The sequence below is a fragment of the Mobula birostris genome, chromosome 9 (assembly GCF_030028105.1).
Source record: "Mobula birostris isolate sMobBir1 chromosome 9, sMobBir1.hap1, whole genome shotgun sequence".
Lineage (NCBI taxonomy): Eukaryota > Metazoa > Chordata > Chondrichthyes > Myliobatiformes > Myliobatidae > Mobula > Mobula birostris.
Window position 1 is genome coordinate 42614362 of NC_092378.1, and position 22585 is coordinate 42636946.

Consider the following 22585-nt stretch of genomic DNA (forward strand, 5'->3'; position numbering starts at 1 on the left):
GATGACACATGCCACTCATGTACTTTGTACATATAACCATAATTATTTAAACAACAAAGAATGGGCAATCAAATAATATATTTACAATATTACTCAAACATTACTGAAATATTGAACACACAAAGCACACAAGAAAATGCATCTCAGGATTGTATATGGTGACATATCTGCAGTTTGATAACATATTTACTTTGAACATGAAAAAAATTGGAAGCAAGGAAGGAGAGAGAGAAAGGAGAAAAATTGTTGAATTTTTCTCCAAAATTGTTGAATTGTTCTCCAAAATTTGTTCTCCAAAAATTGTTGAATTGTTCTCCAAAATTTTTCGGAAAAAAATTAAGACAGAAAGATGCTTGGATTTATGGTTGGTGTAGCTGCAGAGTTAATACACATTATTAATTTGAGTATGCACAAATTATTTTGATTTTTTACCATTAGTCTGTGTATTTTTAATGTAGAAGTCAAAAAGTCAGACTGGCTCCAAAACTTAAATCTGTGTTATAATTTTTCTTTCAATTCAAAGCAATGGAGCTCTCTGGAGAAGAATGAATGAATCAACTCTATTTAAATTTAACTGTCCATTGGGTACCACACAAGGGTGCATAGATTACATATCACTTAATATTCATGACACAACTATCTTTGACAGAGATAATTGAACTGTTGGCCCACTAACCAAGGAATCTAAGCCTACCCTGTAAAGATTTGAACACAGTACCAGGAAAGTATGCAAGAGTTACGCTTGCATTTGAACCCTATATTGTTCATCAGCATTGTCAATTGGGCATCCTTTGACCCAACTCAACCTTCATTATCATGATGGGAGCAGGATCAGCGAGGGGTTCTATACCACGGTTTCTTCAACAAGAGATTTCTTGAGAAGTCAGTGAGCTGGTGACATAAAAACTGCAATCTTCAATTTTATGACAGCATGATCTATTGATATGTCATGGTCCCGACTGAACTGCAGCAAGTATCCAGGTTTCAGCACTCCAGTTCCATGGAGTGTGGTTAGCTGCCACTGTTCCATTTAGACCCAGACTGCCAATTATTGTCTGTCACATTCCTTCATGGAAAGTCCGTACTTAAAGGTCATGTGCTGAGCACTCTGTGCTCAATCATAAGAGCTCCATTTCTAGTACTACAGTTTGTGATTTCACCTTTGGATTTCGCTTGTGTTCTTCTGTTTATTTTGAGTCTGAGTTAATTCTAGACCTTAGTCTGCAATTGGGTTTACCACCATCCATAGCTCTCTCATTACAGAAGTTATTTTCATATTTATAAATATTTCAAACCTTTCTTCTGCCAATTTTATTTTCACTATACTGTAATGTTAGTTTAGATCCCAATTTTATTCATGTATCCACCTGCATGAAAAGTTACAAATATGAGTAAACTTATCCACTATACTTGGAACTTAATGCTTAACTGATTATGTTACAGTGTCAAGTGTTTTGCACATGAAGTGACACTTCGATTTATGTGCATAAAGGCACAGGGAGAAAGAGCCATTGACCTGAAAAGTTGATCCTTTCTTCCTGGATGCTGCCTGACTTAACTGTATGGTTCAAGTATTATCTGTTTCTGAGAGGGTAAAAGTATTTGGCCAGAATACATCAAAGTATGTTTACATAAAATTGAAACCATTAGCATAATTTTAAAATGAACTGGTTCAAACACGATACTTCCTATAGTTCAATCCTACCAATAGATTAATGTCAATGCAGACACGGTCACAGAGCATAGATTGGAGGTATACCAATGGCATATTTCTCTTTAGTTAGCAGATACTTAGTATGGATTTCAAAAGGATGGTAAATCAGATCTCTAACATTAAAAGCTGCTTCATGTCACAAGGGAATTGTTATCCAATCAGCTCCCATTTCTAGAACATCAGATACAATAATTTTTTGCAAGTTAAATCCCTACAAAGTATAATTTCCATCAAAATAGATACCAACACTGGCATTTGAAACAAAACCAGAAACACAAAGAGCAAGTTCGTCTGTTCCAGGGCCACAGCAATAAGGGGAGCTATCGAATTTGAGAATTCAGTATTAAAAATCCACAAATGTTGACCCCTTCAAAAAAATAAATTGTTCCATTAACTTACGGTCATTCATCTTCTGACTTTGGAAGCAGTAGAATTCTTTATGTGTAATCAGATTGGGCAAACCCCTGAACAGACTTCGACATAACTTGCATTCAAAGATAGTGTCCACTTCTTTCAGTAGAATGTGTTTCAATTGTGCAGTTCCTGTATGCATAAAACAACATCTGTATTCAATAAAACCTCAAAGATTTCCTTAAACATCAATATTTAATAAATATTATTTCCAATGCTTCTTACAAAAACCAAACGCACTTAGTTAAAATTATAAATTTGTAGAAACAGACACAAAGTGAACATATATGGGGAAAATATTAAAAATGCAAGACCCAGCTGTTTATCATTGTGCACCAAAATGCCTTATAGATTTTTAAAACAGCCAGTTACATTATCAATGAATATGCCGAGATTAGTATAGCAAAGTCTGTGATAGAAATGGAACTAGGCATTCCATGAGTGACACAGAGAGGTGTTAAATTTATTTCTATTCATGGGCCCTGACATTAGTTTAGATTCTAGACAAGTTCTATAGGTGAGCTCCAGCAAATTAATGTCCTTGGTCCTGTTTCTAGGGAGCAGACAGAAATCAATAAATCTGTTGTTCCACGTCTCTCAAAAGTATTTTGTTCTGGAGGACTGGTACTGCAGAAACAACAGTTGTATTTCAGTGAATTGTGTTTAGCAACATTGGAAGCAGTCCAACAGAGATTTATTAGGCTAATTTTTTGGGATGAAAGGGTTGTCTTGTCAAGAAGGGCTACAGAAATTATAGTATTCTTAAGTTATTCTTTGCAGTTTAGAGTATTGAAGGTGGGTCTTACTGAAACATGCAAGATCCTAAGAGGACAGGGCAAGCAAAGGTCAAGATGTTTCCTCTAACAGGGGAACCTTGAGTGAGAGGACAGAATCAAAAGAAAAGAGCACAGTAGTTTTAAACTGTGGAGTGACTTCCCTCAAAGTATTACAAATCTCTGGAGCTCCCTGCTCCTGGCTGGATCACAGAAAGAGGAAGTCGATAACTTTTTGTAAGGTTGCGAGGGAGTTGGCACAGAAGAGGAGACGAGGCCTGGGTAGATCAGCCATTGTCATATGAGGGTACCGAATGGCCTACTCATGCTCCTGTTTTCTTTTTCAATATTCCACAGTACCAAACTAATCAGCTGTCTACAATCACAAAGAAATTAAGGTTCACTTTTGCTTTCATATATCACTGATTTTCTTTGCCAACATATCATACCACCCATTTCCTTCTCAATCGCACTCACTGCCTTTTCATAATCAAACCTGGCCTTTCACTGTCTCAAGTGGCCAAACATTGACATATACATCTAATGGAAGGCCAACACGTAAGAGAACATTACACAGCCACTGAAAACTAAATTTGAAAGCATCACCAGTATCTCATTGGCAAGATATAAAACTATATTCATGCAACTGCCATTCCCACAAACAACTTCTGCAAATAAAAGGCAATCCAAGAAATTAAGATGAAACGTGTACTCCAAAGAGACAGGAAGATTCAACAGTTTAATTTTGGGCATTATATTATCATTAAATCTCAATGTTATGCAGCAGCGGTAAATTATGTTAATAGAATCCAATTGATGCAGTAATTAAAAAGAGCAAAGTTATTGTATTTGCATTGTTCTCACTCACTGCAATGCAATAAATCCTTTGCCTCGCTTCACCTACTGTTCAATTAAAATCTTTAAGAAAAATTATGTCTATAATGATCTGTTGCAGACATTATTTACCAATATAGAGTAACACTTTTTACCCTGCAGTTTCATTAGATACTGAAGGCAGCCATCTGTCCGTTGACTATTACATCTCACCTGTACGGAAGCACTCAATGATTTGTTGAATCCCTGATTTTGAAGTTGAAAGCTGCTGTTGTAACAAAGGAGGGTCGCCTAGTTCCTGTGCATAAGCTAGAAAGTGAATAAACAATAAAAAATCTTTACATATAAAGAGCTATGGTCCATCATACTTTATATAAAGTCAAATAACCATCATAGCCTGGGTTAAAAATTAAATTACACAAAAGGCTTATACTAGCAATAAACCTAAGCTTATTTTCATAAAAAATCTGCTCGTCCCACAAAGGTTGTACAGATCATTTCCTCTTTCCATTAAGCAGGCAAATGAATTTTCTCAACCCCAGCAAAGCTCTCATATGCCTACCATTGCATGAGATTATTGTTTTAACAATAAAGTAAAACTGATCTCAAACACAGATAATGAAACCACTGCAATGCTTAGATTTCCCAAGGTCTTGCATACAATGTTAGATGCTGTGGTGCTTCATAATGATAGGAATGCAGTGCTACACTAATGTTAAGATGGAACTATTTTCAAGCTGACTGCTCACTTAAGGCCATAAAATCTTAATGCAGCAAGAGGGAAGCGAATGCAATTCCTTTAATGATGTTGCAGACTAGGAGACATCTACAAATTCTTGCTCCCATGTCAGGAGAACAGAGAACAAAAGGGGCTTGTTTACATGTGCACATTTAGCAACCGTCAATAAATCATACCGATGCTTACTAGATTTCTCACTTTAATAAGAAACAAAATATTTCCCTGCGAACAAAGAATAACACTGTCTTTGGGCACTGTGGTGGATTTGAGGCCAATTACTGCTTTCTTGAAGCGAAAGGAGTCACATAATAAGATGAAACATTTTGAACGGCCGCCTTTCGCTAAAGTGCTGTTTCTGAATATTACTCCTGACAAATGGGCCTGTTCTGGCACCTCCCAGGCGGGTATGCAAGGGATGGAAGAAAGTGCCTCATCAATGCCCACGTGCTGTTGCAATGCCCCTTTCACCAGACTCTCACAAAGGAGAACTTCCCCGATTGCTCATGTAACCATGGAACTCATTGGCAAAGACAGTTGAAAGTACCTGGTCCACAGCAGCCATAGTGATGGATGTCTGTCTGGCAATATTTGTCCTTCAGTGTCTTTTGAACCCGAAATCTATTTTCTTCAATGTCTGATTCATTCTGATTATTGCACTAGAATGAACAAAAGGGAAGGCAAATGGTATAAATGATAAAATCATTTACCATGTCCAGACATTCAAATACTTCTGCAGCATCATTCATTTCTCACCTCTCTCAAAGATTTTACTTGAATAATTAACACATTTCAGCAGAATCCAAGAGCCAAGCAAGTAAAAGCAGCAACAGTGTGAATCTCAGGCCTAGAACCGCACACAAAGCAACTGTTTTCACGCAGGTGCTTTCAAAGCAACCCCCCCCCCCCCCCCCCGAGCTGTATCAGGTGAGCTGCTCCTGCATGCTCGCGTCTTCTTTTCAGCTCTTCCTAAACTGTACTCTGTAACAGGTGACACTGCTACCCTCGCAGAACAGCAGTCTATTTTCCACGGAAACATCGGGTGCAGGTTCAGAGAGAGCTACTCAACCGAGATCGCCTAGGTGCATTGACTCTGGGGAGGCACTGCTCTGTGACGCCTCGATGTCACTTGGCAGTGAAGTGCAACCCTCTGCAGATGCCGCAATCTGGGTTCCACCTCAGGCTGGATACAGGCTCCCCATTCTGGTTGACATCCCTAGCACCTTGCCAGAGGCCTGTAAGTGTATTTCTACATCTGTGCACACCTGCTCTACTTGTCCAAGCCCTGAGCTGTGGCTTCTTCCCCCAACACCTTTCCTATTGCTCGATCCAAGTGCAGCCTGTTTCCAAAAAACACATAAAGGCCGCCATTTCAGCCCATCGATTCCATGGCAGCTCACAGAGCAATCCCATTTCCCCAGTAACCTATTCTCCCCACATTCTCATCAAATTCCATCGATTCTACGCTCACTTCCACACTAGAGACAACTCACAGAGGCTCACTAACCTACACACCCCACACACCTTTGGGATGTCGGAAGAAGACGGAGCACCCGGAAGAAACCCACTTGGCCACAGGGCGAACGTGGAGACTCCACACAAGTGGCACCCGAGACGGGGATGGAGAGAACCTGGGTCGCCGACTCCAAAATGTGAAACGCATGTCTCTAATCCAGATTGGCCAACGTCCATGGTGAGTGTGCCCGAGCTGAACTTTGGACACAATGACCCAGTGCCCACCACATTCCCCCTTCCTTTCCCACCACTGCACTCTGAGCAAGGGACCGGGGTGGTGGGGGACAGTGAGGATGTTTTGATGAGTCTCCGAGATTCTCCAGTGATAAGGACAAGAATATAGTATTATGATGCACAGCAGTGACCCTGGTTCCATCCTGAACTTCGGTGAATTCTGCACGTCCTCCCTCTGACCGCAAGAGTTTCCTCCTACGCCCCAATGACATGTGGGGAGAGGGCAGGGACACCTCAGCTGTTATGTGATAGGCACAGGTCAGGCTGGGGGTGGGGGGGGAGGGGGAGGCAATAGAAAAGTGAAACAAGGGAGAGGAAACCCAGGAAGATAGGTTTGTGGGTGACTGACAGATGGAACCAGGTGGGGAGAGGGTATTGAGTCCTGGTAAGGCATGGGGAGAGGAGGAAGAGGGTAAAGGGAGGGACAAGTTAAGTGCACGAGTGGGAGTGGGGGAGTAACGTGGTAGGTGTGAGTTACCTGAAACAGGGATATTCAAACTTCATATCATTGTTTTGCAAGCTACCAAACGGAGTACGAGATGGTTTGTGTTTGACATCACTATGGCAGTAGTGAAGGCCGAGGACAGACAGTTCATTGTGGGAACGGGTAAACAAGAGAGTGTCAGTTACTGGCAGTGCAGGATCAGACTAGATTTTGCTGAATTACCCAGGTTTAAGAGAACAAGTGGCCTGCTCCTCACCGTAATATACATGCCTAGATGCACCTGTGAAATGGAATTGGAATTAGTTTTTATTGTCGCATGCACTGAGCTACAGTGTTCATACTGGTATTTTTTTTTTCTTTTTACACAGTGCATTCAGCCAGTACAAGGTAAAACAGTAACAGAATGCAGAATAAAGTGTAACAGCTACAGGGAAAGTGTAGTGCAGGTAGACAACAAGGTGCAAAATCATTACAAGGTTGATTGTGTGGTCAAGGGTCCATGTTATTGTTCTAGGGAGCCATTCAATAGTCTTATAACAGCAGGATATATGCTATCATTTGAGCATAGTCGTACATGCTTTCAAGATTTTGTATCATCTGACCAACAGGAGACCTGCTTAACTCCTGAGATGTTAGGGTTGTCCACTGAACAGAAATTAAGCATATTAGCTCCTACTCTCATGGGTTTGAAAGAATGAGACAAGCTCCTCTTTGAAATGTACAATATTCGTACAGGGCTTCATGGTGTGGGTGCGGGGAAGACGTTTCCCCTGCCTGGGGTGCTCAGAAACCGAGATCACAGTCTCACAACCAGAGATCAGTCACTCAGCATTAAATGAAGAAGAAACTTTCTCAATTCTCCACAAAAAGGGCTGTGGAGGCTGAGTCACTGAATTCTCTACCCATGTAAATCTCAATTCCTGAATATATTCCAAAACAAAAACTGATAGATTTTATAATAAAAGAAACAAGTGATGATGTGAAGTTAGTTAGCAAAAAGAAGTGAGGTGTTGGCCAGTAAGAACTACAATCTACTCATCAGTGAACAGGAATGAGGTAAGGACAGTGGAAACAGACAAAACAAACATACACGTTCATGCCATGTGGTGGCAGGTGTGGAGGTGGCCATTTTGTGAGAGTGTCCTTGCAGCTGACATTTTGTGAACTGTTTGGTGAACTGATTCTTGCTCCAGGATAATTTAAGCAGAGCAAATGAATGTGAACTCAAGAAGTTTCTGCTAATGATTTAAGAAACCCGAGACCACTCTTGGGTAAGAAGCTTTTTACGATGTAAAATGCAGCTTTGCAGAAGCAACAATCTGTGATCTGTGGCCCAGTGTTTGGCTGACCTTGTTATACTGGGTTCAACCAGGCTGAGTTAGACAGAACGAACTAAATCACCCAAGGCACAAGGCTGAACAGAGAGCCATAAAGCAATAATGATGGTAGCCTTGACAATATCCAATGAGAAACTGACGCAGGTCCATCAATTGACTTTCAGCCAATGAAATTGAAACATCATAGACTGATCTGATAAGGAAAAGAATAAAAGGATCGCGGATGTGGAGGACCCCACGTCAGATACGCAAAGATCACATCGGGACCATGAGAAATGCCTGGTCAGCGTAGACTCTTTTCCCCAGGTATTACCTTTTTTCTTCTTTGACTTTCCATGGCGGATCAGGGCAACCTAGTGGGTATGTGTTTAGTTCGGTAAATTAATGTGTTTGTTAGCTGAGCCAATAAAGGTACTTGTCAGGAAATAAAGATCCTCTCTGTGCCTAAATTATCATTATTGTTGAAAGCTATTACTGAAGGTATAATGGTTATAACAGAAGTAAAGGACAACACATATTGAATGTCAGGGCGAGTACAGGGAGCCAAATTGCTTGCTTGTTATTAATGTTTTATGTTGCTTTGATAAATATTACCTCTGAAATGTTGTCAATATTTAATCAGTTATTTAGTTCTTTGCCAAAACTGAAAACTTCCAAGAGAAACTCTAATATAATTAATAAGAGACTTGGTGGAAGAATTGGATTTACACTTGAATACATTCTATCTCTGTTTAATGATTAGCCTCACACCTGAGATAAAAACCACCTCAATTAAAGACAGAGAAGATTGAATCTCAGCCACAAAAGACATTTCAGCTGATAATGGGAAGATTCCCATTGCCTGTAATGTTATAAATGGATTTTCAACTTAATTATCCAAGCGAAGAAACTTTTCCATTGATCCTTGTAATGAGGAGTCCACAACATCAGTGTTGAAGACTGAGGTACCTCAGAGAACTGCATTTCCAAGCATCAGATTTAGACCCAGAGCAAGTGTTTCATTTATGCCTTCTTTTGTAGTCCACCATTTGATTTCAAAGTGGGCTGGAAAGTGGCACAGTTGGCATTGTTGCTACAAGAAGACCGGAAGAAGCTGCAGAAGATTGTGAACACAGCGAAGCACATCACACAAACCAATCTTCCGTCCTTGAACTCACTTTACACCGCACGCTGTCGGAACAGTGCTGCCAGGATAATCAAGGACACGACCCACCCAGCCAACACACTTTTCATCCCTCTTCCCTCTGGGAAGGCTCAGGAGCTTGAAGACTCGTACGGCCAGATTTGGGAACAGCTTCTTTCCAACTGTGATAAGATTGCTGAACGGATCCTGACCCGGATCTGGGCCGTACCCTCCAAATATCCGGACCTGCATCTCGGTTTTTTTTGCACTACCTTACTTTCCATATTCCTATTTTCTATTTATGATTTATAATTTAAATTTTTAATATTTACTATCGATTTGGAATCCAGGGAGTGGGAAGCGCAGAATCAAATATCGCTGTGATGATTGTACGTTCTAGTATCAACTGTTTGGCGACAATAAAGTATAAAGTATACCTCACACTGCCAGAGACCGAGGTTTGATCCTGACTTTGGGTACTCTCAGTGCAGAGCTTACATGTTCTCCCTGGGACCGTGTGGTTTCCTCCAAGTGCCCCGGTTCCCTCCCACATTCCAAATTCATGATGGGTTGGTGGGTCGGCGTAAATTGTGTAGGTGAATGGTGAAATCTGGGAGGAGTTGATGCAAACATGGGGAGAATACAAAATGTGATTATTGTGGAATTAACGTTGTTGGTCAGCAGGGACTCAGTGGGGCAAAGGGCCAGTTTCCTTGCTGTGTTTCTGTGACATTCCCCTTCATTTTTCAGCCTTCTGATGTGAAGCACTGCTCCATGTCAGAGTGACGTGCACCTCCTCAGCTGCTGTTCATGCTAATGGGCACCAACCGGCTTACCACTTACTCCCATGGCTTTGTCAGAGAGAACTACAAACACGAGTGCCTCCCAAGTGATCTTCTTTCATGTGGTTTTTGAAGACAAGGACATCACCAATGAGACCAGCACTTAACGCCCACCCTTTCTTGAGCCCCGAGAAATTGGTAGCTTGCTCCTTCCTTGAATAACTGTGGTGAAGGAACTGGCGCGAAGTGTTGGGTTCTTGGTTTCAGACCCAGTGATAACGAAGGAACGGTGACATGTTTCCACTGAGGATGGGATTTAACCTGGAAAGGAATCTGCAGATGGTGATGATCCTACACATCTAGGATCTACGTTCTTTTTGGAGTTGGGCTCTTTGGGGAGGAGTGTTGTCCTGGTAATGTAGGTAACCTATTCCAGTTTAGTTCACAGCTGGCACACGTTGCAGAGTCTGCTACTGGTGGAATGAACTATATGTTCCACTGATGGAAAGGTGCCAGTCAGGCTGGCTGTTTCATTCCGGAGGGTTGCTGAGCCTCTTTAGGGCAGAAGTGACACGTGTCCAGCCAAGAGGAGAGTACTTCATCACACTGTCTTGCGGATGGTGGAAAAGTCTTGCGGTGTCAGGAAATGAATCACACACAGCAAGATATCCAGCCTTGGACCTGCTTTTGTTGCCAGTGTTTATGCAAAAGTCCAGTTGAGATTCTGGTGAATGGTGTCTCCCCAGCATATTAATGTGGTGAGACTCTGTGATAGCAATACAACTGATGTCGAGGATTACCACTGGGACTATGAACCAGTTGCACAAGGTGGCCACACACCAGCGACAATGCTCTCATTTTACAGGCAGTGTCCAGGATGGAATTATCCCACAGCACATACAGTGACAGAAGGGAAACGGGGGCTCCAGGGTTACGAATGACCTGACTTACAGAAATCCAACCTCACGCAAACTCTCCCATAGGTTTTTAAATCATTTTTCAAGGTAGGGATAATAATTACTAATGAACGGATACAGTATATATTCAACTCATTTAATTCGGGGTAGTATTAAGGTGATTATTCGACAATACAGAAGAAAGGACCGCCAAGTGATACGATAAGGGTAGCTAAAGAAAAGGGATGTTTCAACTTTCTGACAGTTCTCAAGAACGGACTCCTTACATAATCCAGCAACTGCTGCATTCTGATGTGCAATACAATTCAGAGCAGAAACAGCTTGGCAGCCAGGCTCTATACGACTAGATTTTGTTCTGTACACTGGGACCTACACGATGCGCAGATTAAAACCTGATTTTAATGGCAGCCACTTTTTTTTTTTAAAGTTTTTTAGATTTTTTTTAAAGTTTTAAAAATTTTTTTTTGCTCAGCATAACAAAACTTTCAATTTTCAGGTATATTTACATTCTTCCCCTCACAAATATCAGCTGTCAGAACACTTCCATCAAAATACAGACATCACCCCAATGTCCTATACAAAAGCCTTTACTAGTATAGCAGGCAGGTTTACATCTACATACTGCAGAAAAGGTTGCCATGTTTTATGAAAACTATTTGTTTTTGAGTGTACCATACATGTCAAAAAGTCCAAAGGAATGTATTCCATGATTAATTTAAGCCAACCAAGAAGTCCAGGGGCCATATCGGATATCCAACAAAGTAAAATGTTCTTCCTCGCACAAAAAGTCAGGATGTTAAAAAGATTTTTCTGATGTGCATTAATAATACGACTGCTGGGTAAGCCTAAGAGAAAAGACACTGGGTCCAGTTCAAGCTCCGTCTTCAGAATCTTTTCCATTTCACCCAAAATATCACTCCAGTATGCCTGAAGCTTGGGACAAGTCCAAAAACAGTGGGTGAAAATTCCAGTATTTACATTTAGAACAGGGCAGCCACTTTAGATTTACCTGATTTCGTTTCCGCAGTGCAGTGTTCGTTCTATCCATCATCACAAGGCAGAAATGTTATTTCAAGGATCTGCAGATATAAATGAAAGTGAGAACCAACCCTTAGAAGAACATTTAAACAGTAACGAATGACCCGCTAACCGACCCTAATGCACAAGTTTTAGAATGTGTTATTTATTTTTTCTGTCACTGATTGCATTTTGCCTTTTTTTTAAACGGCAGAAGGACAGTCACCACAATGCACAAGTTTTAGAATGTGTTATTTATTTTTTCTGTCACTGATTGCATTTTGCCTTTTTTTTAAACGGCAGAAGGACAGTCACCACATTGAACATCCAACCTCAACTCCATCCATGGCCAGCAGTAATTCATGCAGTTTGCCAATTGCTGACCCCTGGTGACAGAGTGTGGGTACTGCACCTGTCCCTATACTGACATTCTCTGCACACCGAAGCTGATTTTCAGATGCTTACAAGAGCTCTAGAAAGCCTCAGTGACCGCAATTTTCACACTGTTCCCACTATCTTTAGGAACAGCAATTTCCCTTCCGGCGTCATCAGATTTCTGAATGGACAACGTACCAACGAACACTACCTCACAATAGGTTGACCACTCCTTATCCGAAAATTCACATCTGAAATTTTCTTGATCACCTACATGACGCCACAAATGGAAAATTCTGCAAGGTGCTGGGAAGGTTCCAGGCGATGTGCAGGACTTTTTGCACCACAGACAGTTCTGAGAAGTGACCTCACATACCCTGAGAGGGGCCCTGTTGGTTCCAGTGTGTTTTCAGCAGTTATCATAGCCAGACCTTTGCGCATCACTCACAGTGGTTACCATGTGTTGTGTGCTTATTCTCTGTGAGATATTGTTGAAAAGGCAAAAAGGCCTTCAGTTACCCCATGAGTAAAGAAATACAGGGAACACTTATGTTTACCTGCAACACAGAAGGTCAAATGGTTGGAAAAACTTGACAACTGTGTAAATGTATAACCTGGCAGAGGAGTACGTTGTTGGAACAACCGCCATCTACAATCTGAAGGACAAACTGTTAAAAGTTCTGTGCTGAAGGTAAGGAAAAATAGAAAAACACTGCAAAACAGGAAATGAAGATCTTGATCGTGTTTGAAAGAGTGGATTCATCAACATTGGAGAGAACACATGCTGTTTAATGATATGCTGATCATGAAACAAATAAAGATCTCTCACAACAAACCAAAAACTGAAGGCAATCGTGAATATTCAACAGGCTGGTTGCAGAAATTTAAGGCACACCATTACATTTTTTAAAAGATTTGTGATGATCAGGAAGCAGAAGAGAAATTGAAGGGTTAGAGCAGAATGCATTCACAGCAAAACATAAAATGTCAGTTTATAAAATCAAAGAACGATTGTTACAACAAAAGCCCTTGTTAATGAGGATGACGACACTGGAAGAAACATTTTAAAAAGCCATTCAGCACAGTGCCTCCTCATCCCGAGATCATCTGCTTCCAAGTCCTTCAACCGCTTCTGATGCTCCACCTCACAATGATCTCAATGATGATGTACCCTCTCCTTTTAAACTTTTCAGACCAGATATGGTGCTCCTTTTGTTATCCTGCACACATTATATTAAAGGTATGTAATCATTTTACTGTTAAGTACATGAACAAAGACAGCTTTCTGGCAGCATTAAATTCTGAGCCGAGAATGGTGGTTCCAAAATAACCACTGACTGTCCACCTGGGTGGCCAAGGTAGTGGTAGCTCATCTTCCTGATGGTTCAATGTACATATTATTGTTTAATGCGCAACATTATAAAAATATTATATAAAACTATCTTCAGGGCACATACATAAGCTGTATTTGTGATGTAAATGGATTTTGTGTCTTAACTTGGGTCCCATCCCCAAGCTATCTTGTTATATGGATGCAACTATTCCAAAATCCAAAAAAATCCAAAATCTGAAACACTTCTGGCCCCAAGCATTTCAGGTAGGGGGTGATCAACCTGTCTGTATTTTGACTCCTCTCTGCTAACAACATCTTTTCAAAGGAGTGCTTAAGCATAACGCTACCGACACAGTCTTCCTCAGAATTACACTGTACTGAAAAAAATGGAATTTCTTCTTTCAGGTGGAAGAAAATGCACAGTAATTTAGTTTCAAAGTGTTCATTGGATGTTTAAAAAGCACTGTAGATATCACTTCTCTCCCCTCCCCCCCGATTATTAACCATTCGACCTTTTGTTCATTTGCAGTGTGTCATCAGCAGCACTGACAGTGACAGGATTCCGTCAATTCCTTCACCCTCTCTGAATCTTTGCTCCACACTTGGAAGCACAATTCTCTAATGAAATAAATGTAAAATGATTTCAATTGCTTACCCTGAGGGGAACGTCAGTTCCAGTTGAGTTGTAAACGTTCTTTGCAAATTCAGATCAATTTCTTGATCACCTGGCGAGGAAGAAGAAAAAAAAGTCATTATGCCTTATAAATGATTACACAGCTTACACTTATATAGAAGCATCCCTGATGCAGCTAAACATGGGGTTATGTTCCCCAAATTTTCCACTTGCTCACTTGCATTCAAGAAGGTCCAACATCTTATTCAATAAATCACTTCTCATCTTGCATTTTCTCCCCCAAGTGCCTCTGCAATCAACCCATGACATCCTCTCAGATCTGCAACCCTCTCTTCGGCCGTGGGTGTCACAAGAGAACTGATGCTCAATTATCAATAGGTACATTTAATCTCAGAGAAACGTATACAATATTCATCCTGAAATTCTTCTTCACAACCATCCGCAAAAACAGAGGAGAGCCCCAAAGAATGAGTGACAGTTAAATGTTAAAATGCCAAAGTACCCCCCCCATGCAAAAGCCTCAGCTTTAAGGCAGAAAGAAGCCAACAGAAACCCCAAGTGCTTATAACAGTCAACATGAAGGTGAAGATTTCTGCTGGGTCACATATTTTTCAGAACCAGTTCAGTTTAATTTTTTTTTGGAGTGCCATCAGTGCGAAGGGATCTCCAGGGCAAGACGACACACTTTTTAATATCTTCACACTACGGGGGGGAAGAAAGCAAAGCATTTACTCACATCATCAGCCATATCACACAAAACATATGGTCAGACAGGGGCACCTGCCAATTCAGACATTTTAACAATGCAGACTTTAGATTGTGCATACTGAGAGGCAGAGTTTTATTTGGTATAAACAAGGCAGCATCATCTCACTCACTCGCAGAGTTTTGGAATGATTCTATATGTATTGCCTTGTTGAACACAGTGACAAGTGTGCAATCATAGACTAGTTAACTTATAATTGCCTCAAATGTTTCAAGTACCAGCTTGGAATCACACACTTTAAAGGTTAAAAGACAATGCTGTTCAAGAAGCTGAATCACAACATTAAGTGAAGACTGACTCAGTTTCTGGGCTCAAATGACCACTTTTCCCACTCGCAGACTGTGAGGAAGGTTCCTCCCCCTTCAATGGTCACTGCAAATACGCAACATCGGGGAGTGAGCACTGAGGACTGCATGATTTAAAACAGCCACTTGAGGGAGCCATTTACTGCAAATTCCTCCACCGAACCCATCCCTCAAAAATAAAACTCCTCACAAATAAAGTTACACTTTTGTCAAAAGTGACACTTAGCGCAACCTTACCAAGGTGACTGACGTCAGTAAATCTAAAGAGTGAGCACTTTCATTGGCCTTAGCAGCTGCGGTAGAAAGTAATAAAAGCAAGATGAAGGAAGGTCTAAATGGTCGATAACTACACTTTCACTTTTTAATGCACTTTGCAGGAAGCCCAAGAACTTTCAACAGTAGAATTATGTTTCTAGATTTCAACAAGCTCTGACATTAGCATGAATTCATACTCAAGGGTATTGGCACCAATCAGACAGGCTGTTCTACTACTACCCATGTTTCCTTAACATGAATTGGTTGTAACATAATTGGTGGTTACAGAGCCATTTACATTGCACAGGAAGCACTAGTTACAGTGCCGTTGGAATAGACATTGAATTCTGTGCTTTGAGGGCGACTACAGCCTGTTCTGCTATAACGCCACTTCCTATAATGTGAGGTTTCTTCGGAATATAACAATCATATTATAACAGAAGTGCCTGTACGCTGGAGAAAGGTTAAGTAGAAACGAAATTTCTTCCCACATTCAAACCAAAATTCAGAAGTTATGGATCACAACTGAAATTCCTACACCAATAACTTTGGAGCTATTATAATTGCCAGGTGGAAGAATAAGATTCCAATTTAACGGCCATTTACTATATAAATAATCCAGCCTCAAATAATAGTTGTGCATTTCACATGCTAAATGGCACTGAACAAAACCCTGCTTGCACTTGCCCCGTTTATCAGTAAAAGCACATTGACTGCAAAATGTCACCAGCAAACGGCAGCACTGAGAAACCAGCCATACTTATATCATCTCGAACGTTACGCCTTTGTAAGCTGGTAACGTGGTGGTGCAACTTGCACAAGCAGAATTAGCTCTTTGCAATAGAAATTCATTCAGACTACTGAGGCCAATAAGCCTCAGAGTACAACCCTCAGCTTCAGCCTTCCTTCTACCAACAATATTTCACTCAATCGTTTTTTTAAATATTTATCAACCTCTATGGTTCTGGATTCTTATTCCAGCAGACACGAGATCAAAACACCCAGTGCAAGCAACTTGAAAAAACAGATCACACACTGTTCGAATCTAACAGGTTGCATGACGTTATTGTGGGGAAGGAAGTGTATACCTCACACCTCCTCTGAACTCCCCTCACTGCCCTGACTCTTGTGACCATTCCATTCACTTTTACAAGTGTGTACAAACTGGAAACAGCAGGCCAGCCAAAGGACTGAAAGCCAAGGAGAGCAGATAGCAGCCACGGCCAATTCAGGAAAAAGGTAAGTAGACTGGCTCTGTCCCCGTCGTTCTCAGAACACACTGTTGCGTTAGGTACAAGATCAACAAATCTGCAGACGACAACCAGAATGGGGGAGTAGTCGACAGTCAGGGAGCCGATCAAAGCTTGCAGAGGGATGTGAACCAGCTGGAAAAGTGGGTTGAAAAATGGAAGGTGGAATTTAATGCAGACAAGTGTGAGGTGTTGCACTTGGGAAGAGAAATCAGGATAGGACTTGCGTGGTGAGCAATAAGACACTGAGGAGTGTGGCAGAACACAGGGATCTGGGAATAGAGATCCATAATTGGTAGATAGGGTCATAGAGAGAGCTTTTGGCACATTGGGCTCCATAAATCAAAGCATTCAGTACACAAGTCGGGATGTTACGCTGAAGTTGTAGAAGAAATTGGTAAGTAATTGCTAATTTGGAATATTGATTGCAATTCTGTTCACCTACCTACAGATAAGTTATCAACAAGACTGAAACAGCACAGAGAATATCTGTTGTTAGGACTTGAGGACCTGTGTTATTGGGAAAGTTTGAATGGATTCAGATTCAGATTCCCTGGAGCAAAGGAGAACAATGGGAGATTTGATAGAGTTACACTCTATACAAAATTATGAGAGGTACAAATAGGGCAAATGCAAGCAGCTTCTTTTCCCCACTGAGGTTGGCCGAGGCCGGAACAAGGTCATAGGTTAAGAGTGAAAGATGAAATATTTAAAGGGAACCTGAGGGGTACTTCCTTACTCAGAGGGTGAGAGTATGGAATAAACTGCCAGCAGAAGTAGTGGATACGGGTTCGATTGCAACATTTAAGAGAAGTTTGGATAGCAGGGGCCATGGTCTGGGTGCAGGTCAATGGGACGAGGCAGAATTCGTTTGGCAACGACTAACGTGCTGACGTGCCTGTTTCTGTACTGTAGTGCTCTATGACTCTGCCCTCCAAAGTTTTCAACTGGTAAGATGCATTGTTCTTTAAATGCATATAGAGTTCTTCTTCTTTTCAGCACATCATCAGTTAAATTCTCCACAGCAAAACATAAATGACATCTTCAGAAACTGTGTACATGACATGTAATTTTGCTAAGTGAAGCTCTAAGTGGCCATTTTGAGATGGGCGAAATGCAGGCATGTGTGTTACGGGAAGCTCTTCAGTCACCCGCAAGACAGATGTTCGCTTCTCCTTTCAAGCTTCGCACTGACGTAGGGAAAGTGAACCATTTTCGCCCGTAATCAGTCAGCTTCCAAGGTATTAAGTTACAAAACTGCTGCATGTTACTCTCAGACTGGGGAATTGCATTTCAAATCCACGATATTTCTGGGAGTATTCAACACAAATTTCCATGCAAATGGAAAAAGCAAAAATTAAAATAAAGTAGATTCAGAAACATGTCTGTCTTTCTCTGCCAGGCTTCCAGGAACTGTTTTTAAAAAAAACGGCACTGAAGACACACGAGACTGCAGATGATCAAATCTGGAGCAACAAACAAACTGCTGGAGGATTTCAGTGGCTGTGATTGGGAGGAAGGGAATTGTGGACATTTGGGTCAAAACCCTGCACCTGTCACTGTCTCCCAACTCCACATCCGCCCCCCCCACCTGTCTGTTATCATACACCCCCTCCCCAGTCCATCAATCCCCACTCCACTTCATACTGGCCCTCTCCATCTCAGAGTTCTGACCTAAATCGTCGACGGTTCCTTTCCTCCCACAGATGCTGCACAACCCACTGAGTTCTCCCAGCACATTGTTTGTTATGGCAAAAGGGCAAATTATAAGTAAGCTTTTATTAAACGTTAATGCATCTCTAAATGTTTCCAACTACATAATGTTGAAAGTTTAGATGCATAAAACAGCCTTTTAGCGGAATGACATCCAATGCTTGACTCCGAAAGTCAATGCTATCTATTCGCAAACCCCCTTTCATTAAAATTTATACATGACTAAAATATTCGACAAATCTATGGAACACTAATGCTTTCTTTTTGTTAGTTCAAAAATAAATTACAGCAGGGAACAGAAGTGAGAAAAGATACTGAAGTTAAAATTGCTTTGAGTCTGAATACATAAGAAAATTAAATATGAAGCCCACAGTTTCACTCACATATTTCAAGTGTATCATGTTCCCAATTAATTATACCTTTCACTCCCTCTCCCCAAAAAGAATCAAGCACTTCATCCCCTAAGTAAGAAGAAGCGTTTAAACCAATCTCGTCCTGTTGCTGGTCATGACCAGGGGGCCCACACTGCCTCCTGTCCTCCCACCCCGCAGCTGCCTGCTGTGTAGATGGTGGCATTGGTTGGGCCCTCATGCGAGCAACGTGACCAGCACAGGTCCTCTGCTGAGCTTCGCAAGGCTGCTCTGGAATAGCCCATCATTAGATGGATAGGGCCTCGGTATCCCGCCCCCCCACCCCCACTCTCCCTGACCTCACGGGGTATCAGGCTCCTGCAACAAGCAAGCTGCTGGAGGAACTCAGCGAGTTGACAGCATCTGTGGGAGGAAAGGGACAGTTGACATTTCAGGTTAAAATGTCAACAGGTCCTTTGCTCCCACAGCCATTGTTCAACCCCGCTGAGTTCCTCCAGCAAACTGATGGCTGCTCCTGTTTCCAGCATCTGCAGTCTCCTGTGCCTCAGGTTCCTGCGTTCTCCCTAAGCTCACAAAGCCTCTGCCTCGCCAACCACTCCTAAACCCAGCCATCACAGCACTAAAATACACAAATAATTGCTTCCACATTTACGCAGAGCCAAATACAGATGGTAGAGTTCTGGTCACCCATTTCAGCAAGAGAATTATTGGAATGAGTCAAAATCAATGACAGTAGAGTTGGGGATTTATAATGATGTGTACATGAAAGAAATTTTTACCTTTAGGTGCGGCAGATTTAATTGAATTGGTAGGCCTGGATAGATGACCAATTTTGCTTTAAGGACAGCACCGATTTTAGAGCAGCAACTAGAATTAAGGTGGATTCCTGTTTATTGGGCCACCAGTTAGTATAGTGGATTCTGGTTAATTGGGCCACCAGTTAATATAGTGGATTCTGGTTAATTGCACTGTTGGTTAATCAGGGCAGCTGCACATTTGGGACAACTCTTAAAGAACAAAAGCTAATCGAGAAAATAGCTGTGATTCCCTTCGTTTATTTGTGGCACTGTGTCACTTAATTAGGACAGAAGAGTGTTGCCGAACAGTTTCTAACTGACGTCAGTTACATGCACTGGGTGGCTGATAGATGATGCACCATGCTCAGAGCGAACAGTTTTTAAATAGCGTCAGTTGTGTGTGCTTGCGTTCAAAAAGCAGTGATTTCTGTCACTGATTGCTGGCAAGAAATAAGCAGCAAGACATTTCAAAACTGTTTTGGTCACTGTGGTCTCAAGCGTTCAGGCAGACATGGCCAGGAGTGAAAATTAAAAGATTTCACTGTTTCAACACATTAAGAGCTACAAAAGAATTTGAAGGTACCAACAATCATCTCAAATGTTACAATAAAAGTGAAGATTTGGAGGATGCAATCGATGAAGACATTGTACGAAGGCAGTTCGTTATCTACACTAGGCGTCTGTGCTGATTTTGTTCACTTACACTCAGCAGTGTGCACTGGAGGAATTCCTCCGCTGATAACTAATACAGTTTTATACTTCTGTAGTGGTACTGGTTATTGGTAGTGTTCAAATTTGCTCAGCATTTAATTTAAATACATAATTTATTACTCAATTAAACAACAGTTTTTTTAAATATATCTTTTTATCTATTTCCATGAAATTTCAGCTAACTGGGGCAGTTGTCTAAATGTACTGGTCCTGATGTGTCCCAGTGGACGGGAATCCACTGTATACAGAGGATGAAGTCATGCAAGGGGTGACAAGGGTCTGGAAAGATGGAGACAGAAACCCACATCACTTTAAACACATCTGGGTCAGCACAGGGTTGCTGCAATCTAAAAGGATACACCCTAAGTAGAAGAAAACAGATTAGTCTCCACAGCTTTTTTTGAAGCAGTAATGACCTCTACCGAGGCCGCGACTTTTATGTGATTAAAATGATTACTGCCTAGATTTTGGCCAGCATCCAATGGACACAGTCACAGACCAAATGGAAATCTCTCTTGTCAGAGCTCTCCCAGCTGACGTGTAGCATTCACAGAGATGAACTGTCAAGTGCAACCTACACTGACTAGCAGGTCTGCAATCCTCACAAAGGCTCTGGCTCCGACAAGGAGCAGGTATTCTGTCCTTTTGCAACAGACGGCATCTGTGACCTCCTTTTACCTAACAGTATGCAGCATTGTACAATATGTTGCTCACAGCCAGACGTGCAGAGGTATCTAGTCACCGTTTTGTGACTGGATCAGGAGGGTGGGCTCATCCCACAATCCCAGTGAAGAAATCCTTGCTGAAACACAGCAGCCTTATCAGCTGCTGATCATGGTTTCCAAGTCAAAGTAAATTTATTATCAAAGTGCATACGTACATGTTACCAGCTACTACCTTGAGATTCATTTTCTTTCAGGCACTTACAGGAAAATAAAAAAATACACCATACAATTTATGGGGAAAAAACTATACGTAAACAGTCAATGTGCAAAAGAAGACAACTTGTGAACATAGAAATTAAATAATACGGAGAACTTGTGCAGAGTGCTTGAAAATGAGTTTGTAGGTTGTGGAATCAGTTCAGCTTTCCACACTGGTTCAGGAGCCTGATTGTTGTAGGGTAACAACTGTGACTGAACCTGGTGGTGCGGGACCCAAGGCTCCTGGACCTCCTGCCTGATGGTCGTAGTGAGATGAGAGCATGACCTAGATGGAGAGAGTGATGATGGACGCTGTTTTGTTGCGGCTGCGCTCCATGTAAACGTATTCACTGGTGGGGAGGGCTCTGCCTCTGATGGACTGGGCTGTATTCACCACTTCCTGTAGGCATTTCCATTCCTGGGCACTGACGTTTCCATACCAGGCTGCGATGCAACCAGTCAGGACACTCTCCACTCAGCATCTGTAGAAGTTTGTCAAAGTTTTGTGTGATATGCCTGCTCTCACCTCCCAGCAAATTGTTCTGCTCCCTCTGCTCATTCTCCTGACGTAATGGACTCCTAAGGAATGGTTACCTTTACAACCATGTTTGGGAGTAGATGGTCACTGAAAAACGTTTCCACTCCTGTTCCAATGATGCCTGTAGATTTTTGAAAAGCAGCAAAAACTGGTTGAGTCTAAACAACAAATCAGTAGAAATAGACTGAAGTCCCATTAACTGGGACACACCAGGACCAGGACCAGTATATTCTGGGCCGATTAAGCAGCTGCCCCAATGAGCTGAAGTTTCAGGGAAATAAAACAAAGGCCAATTACTGTTTGAATGAATAACAAATTATGTATTCTAATGAAATACAAAACAAATTAGAACATTACCTATTCCAGTACAGTACTATAAACTGAATATTAGTTTCTAATAGTTATCAGAGGAATTAACCTGTTGTATGCTGCCATGTTCTTGTAATTTACTGTAAACAAAGTCTGCACAGACACCTATACAATGCTGTCGATGATTGCATTCTCCAAATCTTCATTTTCATTGCAACATTCAAGATGATTGTCGATATCTTCAAATTCTTCATTGTTCCTAACTTATTGAAGTCGTGTAATTGTTTCATTTTCACTCCTGGCATCTCCAAGTCTGAATGCTTGAAGCAGCAGTGGGCAAAACAGTCCCCGGTTGCCTTACTGCTTGCTTCTCAACAACTATTAGCAACAAAAATCACTGCTTCTTGAACACAAACACACGAAACAAATGCTATTTTAAAAAAAAACTGTTCGCTCTAAGCACAGTG

At 41.4% G+C, this 22585-nt stretch overlaps 1 protein-coding gene across 10 annotated transcripts in view; it reads right to left on the minus strand.

Moving 5' to 3' along the window:
* LOC140202711 (zinc finger protein 800-like) overlaps nt 1-22585 on the minus strand; it is a 129426-nt gene that overhangs the window by 39412 nt on the left and 67429 nt on the right. For 8 of the 10 annotated variants that reach the window (XM_072267908.1, XM_072267907.1, XM_072267905.1 and 5 more), the window contains 5 exons: nt 14202-14271; nt 11831-11900; nt 5016-5127; nt 3946-4041; nt 2114-2257 (listed from right to left, as the gene is read on the minus strand). In XM_072267908.1, the coding sequence (XP_072124009.1) occupies nt 2114-2257; nt 3946-4041; nt 5016-5127; nt 11831-11872 (394 nt within the window). In that variant the 5' untranslated portion in view covers nt 11873-11900; nt 14202-14271. Of the gene's footprint in view, nt 1-2113; nt 2258-3945; nt 4042-5015; nt 5128-11830; nt 11901-12770; nt 12870-14201; nt 14272-15488; nt 15545-22585 lie in introns of those variants that run through there. The other 2 variants (XM_072267900.1, XM_072267909.1) reach the window with 2 other exon arrangements.